This window comes from Capra hircus, chromosome 25 (genome assembly GCF_001704415.2).
Source record: "Capra hircus breed San Clemente chromosome 25, ASM170441v1, whole genome shotgun sequence".
Classification (NCBI taxonomy): domain Eukaryota; kingdom Metazoa; phylum Chordata; class Mammalia; order Artiodactyla; family Bovidae; genus Capra; species Capra hircus.
The window spans coordinates 1,033,392-1,052,848 of record NC_030832.1 but is presented as its reverse complement, the minus strand read 5'-3'; the positions used below and the strand labels follow the sequence as shown (position 1 = coordinate 1,052,848).

The 19,457-nt window shown below is 63.4% G+C and overlaps 3 protein-coding genes across 3 annotated transcripts; 2 read left to right on the top strand and 1 right to left on the bottom strand.

Moving 5' to 3' along the window:
* Positions 290-7,607, top strand: CCDC154 (coiled-coil domain containing 154). The gene is made up of 16 exons (XM_018039846.1): positions 290-612; positions 699-897; positions 1,042-1,073; positions 1,372-1,467; positions 1,903-2,026; positions 3,494-3,595; positions 3,670-3,798; positions 4,045-4,166; positions 4,456-4,582; positions 4,661-4,804; positions 5,687-5,800; positions 5,872-5,948; positions 6,310-6,427; positions 6,827-6,913; positions 7,168-7,355; positions 7,463-7,607. Exons 1-16 carry the CDS (start codon positions 290-292, stop codon positions 7,590-7,592), a joined length of 2,112 nt encoding a protein of 703 aa, XP_017895335.1. The 3' UTR covers positions 7,593-7,607.
* Positions 8,189-10,603, bottom strand: LOC108633912. Its single transcript, XM_018041023.1, has 2 exons — positions 10,303-10,603; positions 8,189-9,050 (listed from the first exon to the last, which is right to left on the bottom strand). Exon 2 carries the CDS (start codon positions 9,015-9,017, stop codon positions 8,217-8,219), a length of 801 nt encoding a protein of 266 aa, XP_017896512.1. The 5' UTR covers positions 9,018-9,050; positions 10,303-10,603; the 3' UTR covers positions 8,189-8,216.
* On the top strand, positions 16,633-17,700 carry C25H16orf91 (chromosome 25 C16orf91 homolog). The gene is made up of 2 exons (XM_018041030.1): positions 16,633-16,802; positions 16,879-17,700. The coding sequence occupies exons 1-2, from the start codon at positions 16,783-16,785 to the stop codon at positions 17,252-17,254; spliced, it is 396 nt and encodes a 131-aa protein (XP_017896519.1). The 5' UTR covers positions 16,633-16,782; the 3' UTR covers positions 17,255-17,700.

Here is a 19,457-nt window from a genome sequence, read left to right as displayed (position 1 = left end):
GGGTCCGGCTCTGGGCCACCGCATGACACGAGCCAACCACAAGCGGTGCTGCAGAAGCTGTGAGTGGCGGCTGGAGCTAGGGGGCCTGTCTGGGCGAGAGCTTCTGTGTCCGTGGGAGCCCCGGCTCCCTTCACAGCCCCGGCCACCTCTGGGGCTGGCAGGCACTGTCCCGCTTCTGTTGTCCAGCGCTGCATGTCCTCAGGCGGGGCCTGGACCTCTCTGAGCCTGAGTTTCCTGTGTGGACAGCGGGAGCCAAGCCCTCCCTGGGCCTCGCTGTATTCCCAAGGGGATGAGCCACGGTGAGCGCAGCGGGTGCCCGTGGCAGGGTCTGGGGTCCATCTGGGAGCAGCTCCCCCATCAGCCCCAAAGGCGAACCCCAAGTAACCTTCTTGTAGAGAGGACAGACAGCAGCCCCTCATCTGAGGCCTCGCCGCCCTCCCAGCTGAGCACCATCGCCCTGGAGGACCTGGGGCTCCTGGAGGAAGAGCTGGCCAGCCCCGAGCCCCCGAGTCTGGAGGAGGTCTTGGAGAATGATGCGTGCAGCCGCCTGCTGTCCGACGCCTCCAACCTGGAGCAGGGCACCCCGAAACGCTGGAAGCAGCTAGAGCAGTGGTGAGCCCCTAGGGCAGGCAAGGGAGCCTTGCGGTCAGTACCGCCGCCCCACATAGATGGCCGACGGCCTGCTCCTCGCCCCCCAGGGTAGCCGACCTGCAGGCCGAGGTGGCGTCCCTGCGGGGACACAGGGCCCGCTGCGAGCATGCCACGCTGAGCCTGCTGCGGGAGCTGCTGCAGGTGCGGGCCTGCCTGCAGCTGCAGGACACACAGCTGAAGAGGCTGCAGCTGGAGGCGCGGCAGGCAGCTCCAGCCCCCGAGAAGGAGGACATCCAGGTGGGGAGTGTCCCGAGGCCTGGGGGCAGTGCCTCCCCGGAACCTGAGCCCCACTCAGCCCAGGCCCAGCACCCCGACAACCCCCGGGGTCCAGCTCCGAGGCCCCGGCTGCACTCAGCCTGTGTCTCCGCCTCGCAGCTCCCTGGCCCACAGCAGCAGAACCAGATGCAGGCTCTGGACAAGAGGTACCCCCCACTCACAGAGCAGACCTGGGGGAGGGAGAGGGCCTTTGGGGAAGCAGCCACTGCTGCCCAGCCAGCGTCGGCCCCAGCCCCGGGATTTGGTTCCCTCCTACGTGGCGTCTTGCTCAGGTTAGCAAATCCGTTCTCAGCTCCTCTCTAGAAGGCCTGGTTGCTAGAGCCCGGGAGCCCAGGAAGGGGGCTGAGGCTTGGCCAAGCCCCCACCCTGAAGGCTGCCCAGCCTGCTCCTGGCCGCCGGGAGGGGGCAGGCGGGCCCCGGGCAGAGATGCCCCTTCTGTGCCAGGCTGGTGGAAGTCCGGGAGGCTCTAACCCAGATCCGGAGGAAGCAGGCACTCCAGGACTCTGAGCGGAAGGGTGCCGAGCAGGAGGCCAGCCTCAGGTGGGCCCCTGTGGTGGCAGTCTCTGGACCTGCCGAGTGGTCTTGGGGCATCCCATGGCAGGGCAGGCGTCCCCCCGCCCTGGGTGCCAAGCTGCTGGTTGACCAGAGGCCTCAGAGCCCCTGTGGACACTCTGTGGGGAAAAGACACTCGAGCCCAGGGTCTGCACCCCGCCCCTCCCCTGTCATCACGGTCACAGGGAGCCCAGCTCTCACCATCCCGGGGTGGGGGTGCGGGGGGGACATGCACTGGGCTTCTGGCGTTTACCCCGGTGAGGTCAGACTCCCTGCTCTGCCAGCCCATGGATCAGTCTCCGCCCCCCGGATACAGGCTCAGGCCTGAGAAGGACGTGGTGTCCAGGCCCCCACAGCATCCCTGGGGCCCCCCAAGGCCATCTGGCCAGCTGGGCTGCCGTCACCTGCAGCCATTGCCCCCAGGCTGTCCGAGCTGACCGGGAAGCTGAAGCAGGAGGAGCAGGACCGTGAGGTGGCCTGTGGGGCCCTGCAGAAGAGCCAGGAGGAGGTGGGCCAGAAGGTGGACCACGAGGTGGCCAGGATGCAGGTACTCGGGAGGCCCGGGCCAGGCACAGGCGTCTGAGCGGCCGACGAGCTGCCAGTGAGCTGGTCCACGCCGGATCCCTCCCAGCCAGCGTTTCCTCCGTTGGCAGGCTCTTCCTTTCCCCAGCTCTTTTTGGTTCTGTCCATGTGTTTGGACCTGGGCCAACCCCCAAGACCCACGCTGTGCACCGTGGTGGCCACTAGCCATGGGGGTCTCTGCATGTCGGCTCCTTGGTCAGACGAGCCAGACCACAGTGCCCTGTGGCAGCCTGTGGCCGGCGCCGACTGCCACGGCCACAAGACGGAGCACGTCCTCCCCCACAGAAAGTCCATCACGAGCGCCTCCCCGTCCTGAGGGACCAGCCCCTGGATCAGGAAACAGAAGCTCATACCCTGAGGCCCTTCCCCACCCTCCACCCCCGCACATGGACATGCATATCCCGGTGGGCCCGCTGCTGGGCCAGCGTGTGTGGCCTAGAAGGTGGGGCTGGGGCAGTGCGCCTCTGCCCAGACTCTGTAGCTCTGCAGATAGAGACCAGGCCTCGTGCCGTGTCCCCAGCTACTGCCCGCAGAGCTCAGCTGCCCCGCTGCCTGCTGCCCTCCCTCAGCCCTGTGGGAAGGCGGTGTGCCGGCCCAGTCGAGAGGCAGGTGCTCCGGGCAGCATCGGGGCTCAGGGTTCCCCACGCCCGGCTGGCCCGCCACCCCCTAGTGCGCCCCAGGGCACTGGGAGGCTCCCCAGCCTGTGGTCATCTGTCTACTGTTGCCCACGGCTGCTCTGGCGCAGGAGCCGCAAAGCTGGAGGGTTGTGACAGAGACCCTGGGCCCATCGACCCAAATGTCTGCCTCTTGGTTCTTTACAGAAGCAGCCAAGCCCGGCTCTGGGTCAGCCTGCATGGGGTGGGGAGGCCTGTGCGGGCTCAGGGCACACCTGCCCTGGACTGGGGGCGGCCCTCCCGGCCTTAAAAGGAGAGGGTGCCTTGTGCCTGCGGGCGTGTGGCGGGGGCGGTGCTGGGCGGGGCTGCACCCAGACCCCTGGCGAGGCAGGAAGGGAACAATGGAGGGAGAAAGGGGAAGGGCCTCCTCCCTGGGCCCTGGGGCGAGGGCAGGCAGCTTGCGAGCGAAAGTGTGTGTGTACATGTGTTTGCGTGTGTGTGCGCATGCTCAAACGGACACCAAGCTCCTGGCAGGGGTGGGATCGGTGGCTGGTCTGCTGTGTCCCTTGGCCCAAGGATCTGGGGGTCACTGTGGGGACCACGTGTGTCCTGGGCCTCTTCATTGCCCTTGGGGACCAGGGCCCCGCCTGCCCACCTGCCGACCTCTGGGGGGCGTGACGGGCCCGGCCCTGCAGGTGGGGGACCAGAGCTGCCTCCGACAGAGAAGGCTGGGCAGAGCACAGCATGGCACTATGGGCGAGGGGGCGGGCGTGGGGGATGCCCACGGCCATGGCCACCACGATGGACCCCACCCACAGGCCCAGATGACCAAGCTGGGGGAAGAGATGAGCCTCCGCTTCCTCAAGAGGGAGGCCAGGCTGTGCGGCTTCCTGCAGAAGAGCTTCCTGGCCCTGGAGAAGGTGGGCCCCTACTGGGGGAGGGGGGAGTGGCCGCGCCCCCCGTGCCCCAGGCTCATGGCCACTGGCCGCTGCAGAGGATGAAGGCCTCAGAGAGCGCGCGGCTGCGGGCGGAGAGCGCCCTGCGGGAGGAGCTGGAGGGCAGGTGGCGGCAGCTGCAGGAGCTGGACACGGAGCGCGTGCGGGCCCTGCAGGGGCAGTGCCAGGTGGGGGAGGGGCGGTGCCAGGGGGAGGGGCAGGGCCAGGGGGAGGGGCGGTACCAGGTTGGGGGGCAGTACTAGGCAAGGAGGGTGGGGACGTTGCCAGGCAGCAGGGAGGCGCAGGCCCAGGTCGGGGGGACGAGCAATGCCAGGTGGGTGATGGGGAGACTAGGTGGGTGGCACGGCACATGCGGGCCCTGTAGGGGCAGCGCCAGGCGGGCAGTGTGCCAGGCCCCCTCCGCCCGGCAGCAGGAAGAGTGCCACCTCCTGGAGCAGTGCCGGGGCCTGGACAAGGCCGTGGTCCAGCTGACCGAGTTTGTGCAGCAGAACCAGGTGTCGCTCAACCGCGTCCTGCTGGCCGAGCAGAAGGCCTGGTGGGTGGCCGAGCAGGCCCTCGGGCAGGGCGGGTGACCTCCTAGCACGGTGCCCCAGGGCAGACGGACGGCCTTGTAGTGGGGCTCCCCTCAACACCCTGGCCTGTCCTTCGCAGGGTGCTCTGAGTGGTAGCGGTGGACACAGCCCAGTCTAGTGGCCCCTGGGATGACACCCATCATCTCGTCCCTGGGGCCTCCTGGAAGGCTCTGATGCCAGTGGCCCTGGTCCAGTGCCCAAGGTGGGGGTCAGCCTTGGCTGAGTCAGTCTCTCTGTGGCACCCACCCCCAGGGATGCCAAGGGGCAGTTGGAGGACAGCCGGGCTGGGGAGCTGGCCACCTACCTGCAGGAGAACCTGGAGGCCATGCAGCTGGCCAGCGAGCTGGCCCAGCAGGAGATGCACGGCGCCCTGGAGCTGGTGAGGCCGCCGGGCGAGGGGCGGGCTCGCAGGGCCCCCCTTCCAGGCAGGCGGCACACTCAGCCCCGGCCCCCGCAGCTCCGAGAGAAGAGCCAGGCCCTGGAGGTGTCCGTGGCTGAGCTGGTCAGGCAGGTGAAGGACCTGAGTGACCACTTCCTGGCCCTGAGGTGGCGGCTGGACCTGCAGGAGCAGACGCTGAGCATGCGGCTGCAGGAGGCGAGTGTCCCAGACAGGAGGGGCCCCGCCTCCCCGGCAACTGGCCTCACGGCCCTGGGCCCAGAGCTCATGGGCTCCACAGAGTGGCCAGCACAGCAGCCTCCTCCTAGGGGTTCTTTGTGTTCTTTTTCTAACAGCTTTATTGAGGTTCAGGGCACACACCAGTCCACCTTTTCAGAGTGTGAATTCCGTGGTTCTTTGTGCGTTCTGAGCTGTACAAGCACTACCATGGTCACTTCTAGAACCTCTCCTTCCCCTCTGAAGGAAACCCCGTGTGTCCGCAGACACTCCCAGCCCCAGGCGAGCACTGATCTGCTTCCTGTCTGTGGATCTGCCCGCTCTAGATGTTTCACATAAGTGGGACCGAACACCCTGTGGCCTCTGTGAGTGTCTCTCACTGAGCGTGGCGTGTCTGGGGTCCATCCGTGCTGTGCATCAGCACGTGTCTCCTTTTCTCGGCTGTGACATCTCACCGTGGACGGACCACAGCTTATCCATCTGTCCGCTGATGGGCACTGAGCTGCTGCCCTTTTGATGCCCTCAGTCCTGCTGTGAACACACGTGTGCACACGTGATCACCCTTTGGCGGTGGGGCAGGCGCCTGTTTTCAGTCCCTGTCTGCACAGGCTTGTGGGCCACTTGGGGCAGGGAGCCGGGCCCGCTGTGTGCCTGGCCAGGCTGTGTCTAGTTAGCGTGGACCTGCTCAGACCTGAGGAAGGTGCCCCATGCCCTCTAGGAGCTCTGCTATGTGCGGGTGACCGTGTTGCGTCTACCCACGTGTCCGTCTGTCCGCCTGTCCCCCCTCCCTCTCCACGTCTGTCTGTCCTCCCGTCCCCTCTCCCTCTCCCGCTGGGCTCCGGCCCTCACTGGTGCCCCACCCAGACACAGAATGAGTGGGCGGTCGCAGAGCAGCGGTGGCGGGAAGGCCTGACACGGTGTCGAGAGGAGGCGGAGGCGCACCTGCGGGAGGTGCAGGAGCAAGTGGACCAGCTGCCCCAGCAGGTGGGTGCGGGCTGGGCGGTCTCCCCTCCCGCTGTGCCTGCCCAGAGCTGCCCGCCCACTCCACGTTTCAGATAGAGGCTGTCACCGACAAGTGCGTGCTTCACAAGAGCGACTTGGACTGCAAGATCTCTGCCGAGGCCACAGCCAGGTGAGGCCCGGCTTCAACAGGGCCGGCAGGGCCTTCGGGGCAGGGCTGCCCCCACCCCCAAGCAGGGCAGTCATCTTAGCATCACCTGCGGCCTCCCAGGCCTCCTGACGGTGGGCGTCCTCCCCAAGCCCCCGCCCCTGTGGCTGCCCCGAGCCCTCCCCAGCCCCACCTGGCCCAGCTTTGGGCGTGGGTCCTGCTGGGGGCTGCCTTCCCCCCGTCACCTCCTGGGGACCCCCCGGTGCCCACCAGAGGGGCAGCAAGGCTGAGCGCCCCTGCCCTACCCAGGGCCTCCTCCCTCCGCCACCCTGCATGCCCCCGTGGGCCCTCCCAGAGCCCGGCAGCCCCGCCTCTGTGCCCGCAGAGAGCTGGCGGTCGAGGCCGTGAGGCAGGAGCTGGCTGCCCTGCTGTCCTCCGTGCAGCTGCTCAGAGAGGGCAACCCCGGGCGCAAGATCGCCGAGATCCAGGGCAAGCTGGCCACGGTACCCAGGGCCTGGCACACTTGGCGGGGGCAGGGGCCACGCAGACCTCCCCCAACCGGGGAGGCTCTGATCCAGGACACTGCCTGGCGGGTGGGGCAAGGCTCATGGAACCAGCCGTCCTGCTGCTGGCTCTGCACACCTCGGCCTCTGAGAGTACCAGTGGGGGCTCCCGCATGGGCCCCCGGATGCTGGGGCACGTCCACGGTCACAGGGGAGAAAGCGGCCCTGAGAACTGCCAAGTCCCGCCTTGTCACTGGGCAGAGTGATGCTCCCAGCTTCCACCCAGGGGCCCGGACCCTCTTGTGGGAGAGCCTCCTGCCCCGAATGGCTGGGGTGGGGCTGCCGCCCGGGGCTGCAGACTCTCTGTGTCCGTGGCCACGAATAGGGGGCCATGTTTAGTTTCAGAACCAAATGATGAAATTGGAAACCAGCATCCAGGACAACAAGACCATCCAGAATCTCAAGTTTAATACAGAAACCAAGCTGGTAAGAGGCGGCCCCCGTGCTGGCTGCTCCCGCCCCCCAGGCCTGCAAGTGAGCCGCCCTTCCTCTGTGCGGGGCCTGACGCCCTGCTGCCCTCGCCACCCCTAGCCCGGCCACCCCTTACTCTCCTCTCTGCGCAGCTGTCTGTCTGCATGTCTGGCCCAAGCTGCGTTTCCTGGCAGATAAGGCCCGGGTTTGTCCAGAGGGAGATAATCCCCACTGGCGGGCCCCGTCTGGTCCGACTCCCTCGTCCACAGCGTGCAGAGGCAATGGCCACCCTGCAGGAGAGCGTGCTGCGCCTGTGGAGTGAGGAGGGCCCCTGGGCCCCGACGCTGAGCAGCAGGAGGGGCCCCATGTCCCTGGGGCGGCAGCAGCTCTTCGTCAAGGACGTGGCCCCCAACGACGTGGTCCCTGTGAATCACTGGGGCGTGTATCAGGCTGTGAGGTGGGCAGCGGGAGCCGCCTTCCAGAGCGCCTGCAGGTCCCGGTTCGGGGAAGGCCGCAGGGCAGGGGATGGAGGTGGGCCCCGGGCGTGAGCAGTGTCTCGGGCAGGTGGCTACAGTGGAAGACGGCTCTCATGAACCTGGCAGCCCGGCAGACTCCCAGGAGCGTGGCCTTGGAGAAGCCCCTTGGCCAGAAGCCTGCCTGCCGACTCTCGTCCCTGCCTGTTCCCCAGAAATAAATGTGCCCGCCCCATTCCTGTGAGAGTCCAGAGTTCCCTCCTGGGGCCGGGCAGGAGGCCCCAGGCAGAGAAAAGACCAAGAGGGTCTTTCTGAGCCTCCCAGAACCCGTTCCAGCCAGAGCCACCAAGCCCAGGCCCCACAGCTCCACAGGGCCTCCTGCCCACAGCACTGTGCCCCCCGGGCCCTCGCTCCACACCAAGATGGTGCCCTCTTCCTGCCCCACCCGAGAGCCCTTGGCCCAGTAGCTGGCCCTGGCCTGCTGCGGGCACTGCAAGGAGGGGCCACCCTGGGGCCAGCCGAGCGGGCAGTGCAGAGGGTGGCCCTACACCACTGGCTGGAAACTCGGGGGCTGGCCTGGGGGACATGGGACTCACCCACACCATGTGGACTTGAGCCCCCACCTCCGAGGGGCTGCAGCTCCTGCCCTGCCCTCCCTCCTGTGGGAAGAGCCCCTGGGCAGCTCCGGCCCACCCCTGCCCTGGCCTGGGGAGCCCCCACCTGAGCTGGTCCAAGTCCTGGTGGCCACCGTGGCTGGGGGTCCCCTGGCTCCTTCCAGTTCGGCAGGAAGGTGAGTCCGGATGCCTGGAGCCCTTGGCTCACCCCCACTGACCCTCGAGTGGTCACTAGGCCTCGGCCAGCTGCACCGCCTCCAGGCCCGGGGTCCCCGTGCCTAGCAGCTCGGACCCGGCCTCTGCTGACCAGCTGGCCAGCAGGTCGCTGAAGTCGGGTGTGCCGGGGTGCAGCAGGCCCAGGGGGCTGGGCGCCGGCTCCCTCCAGAAGGACGGGGGCAGCTTCCTCTGGGTCATTGGGGTGATGTGGCCATACTTGCGCTCCAGCCTGAGTCGCCGCCCACCCACCGCCCGGGGCCCCGAGCACTGCTGCAGCCCGTAGTCAAAGAGCTCGGCTAGGGGCCCCAGCAGCGGCGGCCCATCCCTGCCAAGGCCTGCCCCGCGCACCTGCCCCTCGGGGCACCCCGGGGAGCAGCCCCCCGGCTCGGTGGCCTCATGGTCTTCCAGGGGGGCGCTGCAGGCTGGGCGCACCAGGTCAGCACAGGAGAGCTCCCTGGCCAAGCTGCTGGCTGGGCGGCCGTCGGCGTAGATGTCACAGGCATCAGGGTCCTGCCCCCGGTCCTTGCGGCCGAAGTACCGCTGGATGTCGCCGCTGATGAGCTCCGAGAACCGCAGCAGCTGCAGCGGCGTCTCCGGGCTGCTGGGGTCCAGGGGGCGCACTTCGGGGGCCCAGCCTGGGCTGTGGGGCGTTGGGCTGTGCCCCTCTGGCCCCTCGGCCTCAAGCTCCTCCTCCTCCCCCTCCTCCTCCTCCTCCTCAGAAGTGTCTGGGGGCTCCAGGGTGGGCGGCGGGAAGGGCCGGAGGGCCCGCAGGGGCAGTCGGAAGTCACAGAGCGGCCGGATGACCCCCGCGGCCATCTCCTCGTGGAGTGTCGGGGCAGCGGGTTCCGGCTGTGGAGGGAGGCAGAGAGGGGACAGGGTAGTGGTCGGGGCCCCCAGCCCTGCTAGGGGAACGGCCACTGCAGGCTTGGGGCAGGCGCCGAGCTCAGGGACGGCTGATGTTTGGGGAGAGACGAGGTGGTGGTCCGCGGGCGGGTGGGCGCGGCGGGAGGGGGCTGCTGGCCACGGTCACCCTGAGGGGCGGGTTCATCCTGCCCTGTGGGCTGGGGGCCTGGCGACAGTGCCACTGAAGCAGCGCATCGGAGACGGGAGCGGGCCGGGGGCAGGGAGCCGGCCGGGCGAGCTGCGGGCAGCTGTGGGGTCTGGAGAGCAGAGCGCTGTCGCAGCGCAGGGTCGCTGTGGCCCCTGACACACAGGCTGGCTGGTGGGGCGGGGGCAGGAGATCCCTTTGGTGCCCCCCATGAGTGTCTGGTTGGCAGGGTCCCCCCGTCCCTGAGGTGCCAGTGCTGAGCCCGGGAGGCCAGGCCTGGCCACCTTGACCCAGCTGTTCTGTCCCTGGAAGTCTGGGGGCTTCAGGGGCCCTGAGGGTGACTCTGGGGGGCCTTTGGGGGAGGGCAGAGCCATTTCCCCACCCCCACCGCCCCAGGATTCCTTGTGCTCTCTGTCGGGGGGGGGTCACCTGGCATGTTCCTAGCCTGAGGCTAGGTGTGGGGAGGTGGTGCAGGCAGGACTGGGCAAGTCACTGACAGGTTGGAGACCAAGAGGGGCTGCGGGCGGGGTGGGGGATGCGGGGAGCTGATTCTGAATGTGGGAGGCCCCCACCCCAGGACAGGCCAAGCTCCTCTGCTTCAGGGAGGCAGGCAGGCCAAACCTTGGCCAAGAAGCCTCCTGGGGCACCCTGGCAGGGGGCAGGAAGAAAGGGAAGGGGGTTCAGAGAGGGAGGGGGTCCCAGCTTCAGGAAACCACGCTGTGTGTGGGGGAGGGGAGGGGAGTCGGAGTCAGGGGAGCTCCCCTCCCCCGCCCCCTGCCCCTGCCGTCTGCTCACAGTTCTGGAGTCTCTCTTCCCCGCCTGGGTGTCCCGTGGCCTCAGCGTTGGGGCACGGATGGCCGGATGGCCGCTGGTGGGGAGCTGAGCCTCGGGTGTCCTGTCTCCCCCGGCCTGGTTTTTTCCTTGATGACCCAGCCCTCCCCACCCTGCTGGTGACCCCTCCCCGTGGGTGGGTGGTCTGCAGAGACCACCTGGGCAGAGGAGCCCACAACCTTCTGCTGCCCGCGCCCACCCGCCACCCAGCCTGGCTCCTACCTGCCACAGCCTGCAGCTCCCGCTGGGCAGGCCCACCTCCACCTGGGCTCAGCATTTATAGCCGAGCTCCGCGGCCGGCCAGGCCAGCAAATATTTGAGGACTGCATTGTCATCGCAGACTGGGCAAATAGAGCCCGTTTGCTTTAGCGCCCGGCAACCAGGGCCCCGCCGGGGGAGCCTCAGCCTGCCTGGGGACGGTGGAGTGTTTGCCACTCGCCCAGCTGGCTCACACCCGGCCGAGGACCCTTATCTCAGCCGCTGATTGGGGCCCAGACCCAGCCTTGTCAAATAGGCGGAAAATTAAATTTCATGCTATTTTGACTTCTGGAGTAGCCTTCTCTAGAGGACATCCTGCCTCCACAGCGTCCTGGGTGAGCGGGCTCTGGGCCAGCAGCGGCCCTGGATGTGCAGGAGGGCCAGGGACCACCAGCCAGGCCGCTCCCACCACCTCCCCCCGCCCCAGAGCTGCGAGTGCATGTGCGGCAAACCCCAAGGAACCCCTGCCACCCCAGGCCCTTGGCACCTGCTTCTCTGGCACCTGGGTCCTCCTCCGAGGGACGTGGTAGCCCCTCCAGCCCTGGGGGTCCTGCCCAGGGGTGTCCTCACCGCATCTCCCAGGCGGTTACAGTCGCCACCGCGAACAGGACCCCAGAAGGCCTGGACCCCGCCAACCCCCGCCCAGGAGCCAGGCCCTGACCCCAGCAGCTTCCCGGGCCATCCTCCCTGCCCCCTCCGTGTGCTGCTGCCCTCACCCAGCCAGTTCCCAGCAAACCTGGGGGCTGAGCAGAGCTGGGGGAGTCTCTCACAGCCCTGGAGGCCAGAAGCCCGAAGTGAAAGGTCCTGTCCGAGGCTCTAGCGGGGAGCCCACCTGCCCCGCTCCCTCCTGATCCCAGGCTCCAAGCCTCCACTCATCGCAGGGCCGCCCCACCCCACCCCGTGTGTGTCCCGGTCCGAGCTTCCCTGCTCTTTCGAGAACACCTGTCCTGGGACTGAGGGCCACTCCAGTCCCTCTGACCTTGCCCCACTGATCCTTCTTCCACGTGAGGTTCCCTTCTGAGGTCCACGTGGACACAGTTTGGGGGACACTGTTCTGCCTCATCACCCACCACGTGTGGGTGCAGCTGGGTGCTTTCCTCCCAGACAGCAGCCCCAGTGCTCGGGGGACAGGTTCTCAGCACAGGATAGCAGCCCCTCCCAGCCTGGCGTGTGCCTGGCCCCCGGGCCCCAGGGTCACTCACGGCCGAGATCTCCCTCCGGCTGCAGGCCTCACCTGCACACCCCCTTCCAGGGCCCTTCAGCTCCAGGCTCCACCGCCCTCTGCAAGGGGGCTGCTCCTCTCCCATCCCACGGGGGTCCTAGCGGGGACTGTGGGGGGACTTGCCCCACTGAAAGCTGCCAGTCACTTCTCTGCCACCAGGAGGGCCCAACGCCTGCCTTCAGGACTGGCTTCACCTGGCTTCGGGGAAGTGACAGGAAATGCAAAGTTCTACCCTAGGGATGTGACCCGCCCCAGGCCAGGCTGGTGACCTGCCCCGCAGGGGCCTTCGCAGCAGCCAAGGGAAGCTGGGGCTCAGGGTCCAGTGGCTGCCCAGGGTGGCTGGGACCCCAGGGTCCCTTTCTGCCCAGACACAGCCCCAGGAGTGCCCTCCGTGACCGACCCAGGCCTGGACCATTTGCCTGGACCCCAGCTGCAGCTCCCTGTCGGGAACAGCCAGGGCCCAGGCCTGGGGAGAGGCTGGAGTCCGGCTAGGCTCTGGGTCAGTCCCACAGGGTGGCGAGGGCAGTGCAATCTGGGTGGAGGCCCCAGGAGGGCCCGTGGGTCAGTCTCCAGCCCTCGCCTGTGCTGGGTCCTTGGCTGGGGGGCGCCGGGCTGAGGAAGGTGAGGTGCAGCCCTGCCCTGGAGAAGGTCCTGCAGTGTGGCCAGAGGGGGGCTTCATGAAGGAGGGGGTCTGCGGGCGCTGAGGGGGCAGTGAAGGCGCTGCAGCAGCGGGGACGGCCTGGCGAGGAAGCCCACTCCCTCGCCCTGGGAACTGCCGTCGCCTCACCTGGCAGAGGGACCCAGCGGGGCTGACTGAGCAGAGGACCCCGAGATGGGAGGCAGTCCTGGGTTACCCCACGGGCCATGATTCAGAGGGAAGGCGGAGGGGCCTTCAGAGGGGCCAAGCGCCGGGTGGGCGGACACGGGGCAACAGAACAGAGGGTCCCTGCTGGCTTTGAATGGGGGCAGGGCCTCAAGCCTAGGAATGGAGTGGCCTCCAAGCCCCCTAACCCTTGGGGCCCCTGAGTGGGCCCGGGGCCAAGGCACTCAGGCTGCCAGGCCCTCCGGCGCCTGCTCCCAGCCAGCCCCCCTCGTGCACAGCGTGGGGCCTTCACAACTCTGTGCCCACCCGCCCGCACCTCTGCTCTCAGGCCTCGGCCCCCAGGAGACAGGCTCTGCTTTTCCAAAGGTGGTGGCCCTGCCTGTCCCCACGCACCCTGTATTGATCTTCCCAGGGAAAATCAATAGGTCCAATATGTCAGCTCTCAAGTGGCGCTACAGTAAATTACTCCCGCCATCAGGCACACTGGGCGGCAGCCTCCCTCCCATTAGAGGAGCATTAGGCCCGTGTGAGATTGCTCTGTGTGTGCTTTGAGATAATGAAGGCTGAGGTGTTGGTTTATGCCCCGGGGAGGGGGGGGCAGGGGCATCGCTGCCAGTGTGCGGAACCTGTCACCCAGCGCCTTGCCAAGATTGCTGGGGTCAGGAAGGGGAGGGTCCTGGAGACACTCTGGGGGTGGCCCCAGGAGCATCTGGTTGTGGCTTTTCCCATCGGGGTTCCCCCGTGTCGGAGAGTCAAGCAAACCCCAGCATCTGGGGCTGCTGTCACTCTCCAGCCAGAGGCCAGAGGGGACACACGCGTCACTGAACAAGTGGATTTCAGCAGGGAGAGCTCACGGCCTGCAGTGCAGGTGTCTCGGGAGGCGGGCCTTAACAAAGGGCTCTGGGTTCAGCGGTGTGTGGTGGGGCTGTGCTCTGGGGGCTGTGAATCTCTAGGGGCTGCTGTAACAAAGGATCACCAACAAGGCGGGGCGGGGGGAGCTAAAACAACACAGTTCCTTTCTCACAGTTCCAGAGGCCAGATATCTGAAACCATGAAGCCTCTGAGACAGAGACTCTTCCAGGCCTTTCTTTAAGCTTCTGGTGCAGCCAGGATCCTCCCAGCTCCTCAGCTCTTGGCTCCATCACTCCAGTCTCCGCCCGCCTCTTGGCATGGCCTTCTCCCCACGTGTCTCTGAGTCTTTTCTCCTAAGGACGCCATTTAGGGTCCACCCTATCCAATATGATATGCATACGTGGGTGCTAAGTCTCTTCAGTCGTGTCCGACTCTTTGCGATCCCATGGACTGTAGCCCGCCAGGCTCCTCTGCCCGTGGGATTCTCCAGACAAGAACACTGGAGTGGGTAGCCATGCCCGTCAGGGGATCTTCCCGACCCAGGAATCGAACCCGCATCTGTTACACCTCCTGCACGGGCAGGCGGGTTCTTTACCACTCGTGCCACCTGGGAAACCCCATCCAATATGACATAACTAATTACATCCACAAAGACCTTTCCAAATAGGGATCATGTGGTGGGCTCCAGGGGGACAGAATTTGGAAGAACAATGTTCAGTCGAGTGTAGCATCACTTAAAAGCTGTATTTCTTTTTAGCCGTGCTGGGTCTCTGTTGTGGTACACAGGCTCCTCACTGCTCACGGGCTTCCTCTTGTAGTTGAGAGGGAAGACAACTCTTCATCGCGGTGCTCGGGCTTCTCCTTGCAGTGGCTTCTCTTGTTGCGGAGCACAGGCTCTGCAGTGCATGGGCTCAGTAGTTGCCTCCCAACATGTGTGAGCTTAGTTCCCGGCCAGGGTTTGAACCCACATCCCCTGCATTGGAAGGCAGATTCTTAACCACGGAACCACCAGGGGCGTCCCTAGTGCAGTGTCTTAATACATCTTGTCCAGAACAGCCATGGCTGGTGAATGACCAGAGTCCCTCCCCTTAGGCAGGAAGCGGGTATTTGGTATTTTTTTGAGGTTTGGGCCACGTCCATGTCTTGTCTGTGTTCAGACGTGATTGTCTTGAGCCACCGTGGTCATGGGGTGCCCTGGTCCAACACGGATGTTCTCTGAAGTTGTTTCTGTCCCATGGGAGAGCCCAGCTCTGAGCCCCAGACCAGCTCCCAGAGATCAGGGCCTGCTGACTCCACAGGACCCGGTGTCCTGTGCATCATGCCTTCACCTAGAATGGAGACCCGGCCAGCAGGACTTGGGCACAGAGGACATGTGGATTTGCTAAATCTTTGTTGTGGCCTGCACTGCTCCTCCCGGACTCTGAAAGAGCACCCTAAGAGCCTGGAGGCCATAAGGGAACATCCATTGCTTCAGGATGGAAGGACATTTCCACGCTGTCCCATTAACATTAACAGCTGCCCCGGGGGCTGCTGAGGGCCCCTCAGGCAGAGCTCCAGTCCTGGAAGCAGCCGTGAAGGACAGGAGATGCCCATTTTACAGCCGAGGAAGCAGAGGCTCAAGAGGTGCCTGTCCAGGTGTCTAGTTTCTGTCACGCATCCAAGGCAGTCATCAAGACAGTTTTAATGACCCTTTAGAGGCTGCCTTCCATGGGGGTAGGGTTCCAGCACCCCGCCCCCAGACCCTGCCCTTGGCCTCCCCAGCTCTGAGCCCCCTCTGCTGGTCCAGGGCAGCTTGTGCCCAGATGCTGGAAAGCAGACCAACCAGGTGGCTGCATCAGTGCAGGTGGCAGCTCAGCCCCTAGCCTCAGGGTCCTCCTGAGGCTACCTGCTCAGGCTGTCTTCACCTCTCCCAGGAAGCCCTACAGGCTGCACACCAGAATGATTGTGGTCCATCCTCCTTCCTATAGTAGCTGCTCCTGGGGCTCCCTGTGGCTGAACTGGTTCAGCAGTGACTCTGGGTGGGGTTCTGGGGTGGAACAGGTAGGGCGGAGCCCAGTGAGGAGGACGTGAGCACACAGAGGCACCTCTGTTGACACAGCAGCTCTGAACACAGCCCTGGGTTTGGAGCTGAGTCGCCACCAGGGGTTCAGGGTTGGGCTTCCCCAGGTGGGGAGACTTCCCAAGTGCTGCTGAGTTAGGAAGAGCTCCAGTCCCCACCCTTGCTCAAGTGTCTCCAGCATTCCTGGGGTGTGGCAGGATCCCCGAGGCTGGTGCTTCTCCCACCAGGAAGCAGGTGCAGAATATGCTTGAGGCAAAGGCGCTGAACCAGGGAGGCAGCAAATTACAGCTGCCAACCAAAGATTGTCTCCCCACCTAGTTCTGCAAAAATGAGGTCACTAACCACCATAGTGGCTGACCTTCAACACACCCTGAAAGGAGTTGAGGGAAAACTGACCAAAAAAAAAAAAAAAAAGCCCCCTCTCATGTTTTGCTTTTTGTTTTTCAAATGTCACAGCTCACAAGGTGGCCTTGTAATCTGATTTTGTCACCAAGTGCCCCCTCACCCCCACCCCAGCACATTCCCACATCGTCACAGAGTCTGTGGTGATGCCTGGGTCCTCCTATGTGGTCTCCAGACAGGACGGCTCAGCTGACCCAGCGCCAGTTTGCCTTGAAGGCTGACATCCTCTATAGGTAGCTTCCCTATAGAGCTGACTGGGGAACAGGGTAGACAGGGAGTCCCGGGACAGCTCAGGGCTGCCTCTCCCGGCCTGACTCCTGCAGGTGGACCGGAAGGTCCCCGAGGAGCACGCTGTAGCCTCCATCCACAACAATGGCGCTCCACAGGTGGTCCCGCTGGCCTGAAGAGGGAAACGTGCCCGAGTGCCCGTCGGCTCCGTGGGGAGGGCCACGGGCGTGCCCTGGTGCCGTGGGTGAGGCCCACGGTCCTGCGGCTGAGCAGTGCGCCTGCCAAGCAGGGCGGATGGTGTATATGCGGCGACGGCTGCGCAGCTCAGAGCCCGCAGAGCGCGAGGGCTGGGTGCGGGCCCGCGGCCCCGGGGCCGGGGACACTAGTCGACACGGGACGGACTGAAGTCCCACGAAGAGAGCAAGACAGCGGCGCGAGGCGGGGGGAAGAGGCGTCCGGGGCTGCGCCGTCACGGCGGGAGGGGTGCGTAGTGTGGGCCGTCATCGGGGGACCCGCGCTGAGGCGAGCTGTTCGGAGCACCATGCTAAAGCCCCGTCCCCGCAGACAGGCTTCAGCCCTGGGGCGCAAGCCCAGTTCGAGGAAGGCTAGCGCCGCCTCGGGCCGGCCGTGAACTACATTTCCCGGCATGCCCGCGCGGCCGACCGGGGGCGGGCCTGCTACGGAAGAGGTTGCAGGAGGACGTGAGTCATTTCCGCTGCGCGAGCGGGGACCCACGTTCTGTAGTCGTGCGCGGAGGCCCGGAACAGCACCGAACTTCCGGCTTCGTGCGACGGAAGTGACAGGATTGCGGCGCGCGGCGGCGCCGAGCGCGGAGCCGGGGTCGCGAGGAGCGGCGTTATGTCCGCGCCGGCGGCCGGGTGAGCTGCACGGGGTCTCGGCGGGACTTCGGGCGGAAGGGGCGGGCGCGCGCGCTCACTGCTTTCTCTCTTCCAGGGCGCTCCGGGCGCTGAGGCTCGTGCGCTGGGCTTCCCGAAGCCCGCCTCCGCCGCCCAGCGGCCGGGCTCGAGCCCAGCTCGCGGCCGAGGGCGACGAAGAGGATGATCCTCACCTGCCCCTTCGGTTTTCCTCCAGCAGAGCCGCGCCGCGCCGCTGGACAGTGAAGCAGTCCCTGGGAACCGGGCAGCAGCGATCCTGGTGGGTGGTGCTGCCCTTAAGCCTGTCCCTCATGGGTCTGGTCATTTGGTGCTTCTTCAGGAAGGAGACCAGCGCGGACCGGTGGTTGAGACGGATGTTGCTGGAAGAGGTACCGGAGCCTAGCGACACTTCTGAAGAGCCTGGAGCTCCGGTGGCCCACGGGGCGAGGACTTAATGGGGTGCCAGGAGCGAAGCAACAGACCTCCGCCCTTAGGCTTTGGCGTCGTGCTTGACCGTTTCTGTCCCCGTTATTACACGCGTCCTGAGACTGAGGGACCTGGATGACCCACCTGGCCAAGCTGACCCCTTGAAGGCGACACAGGATGTCAGCAGATCGGAACCGGCTCCTTGTCTGATGCTCTTTTCCCATCGAATACGTCGGAAAGCTTTCTCAGGTCCATGGAAAGGTTTAGGTCGCAGCATGCGCTGTTGGATTTGTGGTGTCTTCGTACATTATCATGTTTACAAAGCAACGTAGTGACACCTGTAGTCCAGTGTGATCCACTTTCTGAGACAGAGTGACTGGCAGAAGAGTTAAACATTGTATCTTACAGTGTACTGTGATGTGTATAAATCAATGTTAGTTTAACAAACAATAAAATTTTAAGTTGGTAATGTGAAGTTAAGCCACTTCATTTTAAGAAAGGGAGCCGTCTAGTCATTTCAATTCCTTTTTTTCCGCCTCCCAGAATATGAGCTGAGGAAAGAAACCTAAATGTAACTGGTGGAATATGATCAAACAATACCAGAAATAATGAGCTTTCTCAGCTCTCTGTACATTTTTATTTTTAGCAAGGCAATAACTTTGTGAGTAGAGTAAACCTGGTAAATATTTTTATTGACAACTTACAGTATTTTGGGTCTGTAAATGATTGTTTCTCAAAGTACTGCTTAGTAGGAAACGTGCTTAATTCTGGATTAAATACACGATGCGTAAAGGGATGATTTTATTTACTGCCATTTTAGTAGAACATTTTATCTTGACTTTTTTGGTGCCAAAGTTAACTGGAAATTTCTCTCACTGGGATTGAAGACCACTGACTATGGCAGTGTACCGGTTGCTTGCAAGACCTCTGCAGAAGTGCTCTAAGTGGCTGGCCCACCTTGGTAAATTATGCTTGTTAGGGAGCGGCAAATGAGTCAAGTATATTCATTTTTTTAAAGATGAAGAGACCAAGATTTGAAAAGATTGGCCTAATCATAGCTCAGGCTACATCCTCAGTTCCACTAGTAGCAGAGAATTAAGACGTCCTTTCTCTGGCCTGGAGTGACCTTTTTGGATTGTGACCTTTTTGGTTGTGAACCATTTTGTTTGAGCAAGTCATTCAGACCTGAATCCTGGCTTTACTCTCACTAGCTCCTGCAAGAAAGAACTAAGATATTTTGTTTTCATTAAAATTAACTTTCATGTGATCAAAGCAATAAGCTATATTTGGAAAAGTTAGACACTGTGGTAAGCAGAAAGACGAGAATTGGAAACACTAGTAGTCCTACCACCTAGAGATAACTGCTTTGAACGCTTTTGGGCAGAAGATAGAGACAATTTTTTTTTTTTTAATCCCAGGAAAAGTTACTGAGGTCGATGATCTAAGCAGCTGTGCTGTTTTTTGTATGTGTCTGGGTACTATCCCAGCCTTTTAAGAACATTCTTCAAAAGTCCAAAAAATGACAGTCTTTACAGCCTATCCCAATTCTCTTCAAGGAAGGTGCCTCTTGAGTGAGGAGGAAAAGGAGGCATTGTTTTAAAGATGCCCAGATTTCTTTATCTTGAGCCCTTTTTTAAGCCCAGTATGGCTCTCTGTATGTGGGCTTCCCTGGTGGCTCAGTGGTAAAGAATCTGCAGGAGACAAGGGTTCCATCCCTGGGTCGGGAAGATCCCCTGGAGAAGGAAATGGCAACCCACTCCAGTATTCTTGCCTGGAGAATCCCATGGACAAAGGAGCCTGGTGGGCAGCAGTCCACGGGGTCGCAAAGAGTCGGACACGGCTGAGCACGCACACACACGGCTCTCTCTGCCTCTCCACTGGACTTCACAGGTGCTTCAAACTCCTTAGCTTGGAAACAGAATTCAGCTCTCCCAAACCTGTTTCTTTGTATCCTTCCCAGGTTGGGACCTTGGAATTATCCTAGGCTTCTTTCTCATTCCCTACATCCTGGCAGTCTGATCTGTTTTGTCTTCCAAAGAATTCACGGGCCCTGTTTCATTCTCCTGCTTGATTTCCTTAAAAAATGTCATGTTGTTCATTTTTTGCCATTTTAATTTCCAGGTTTCAATGTACAGTTTGTAGAAGTAGATTTTTTAGCCAATGTGAACATATAAAGATGGTAGGTCATTCATCCCACCACCAATGATAGTTTATACTATTTTACTGTATTAC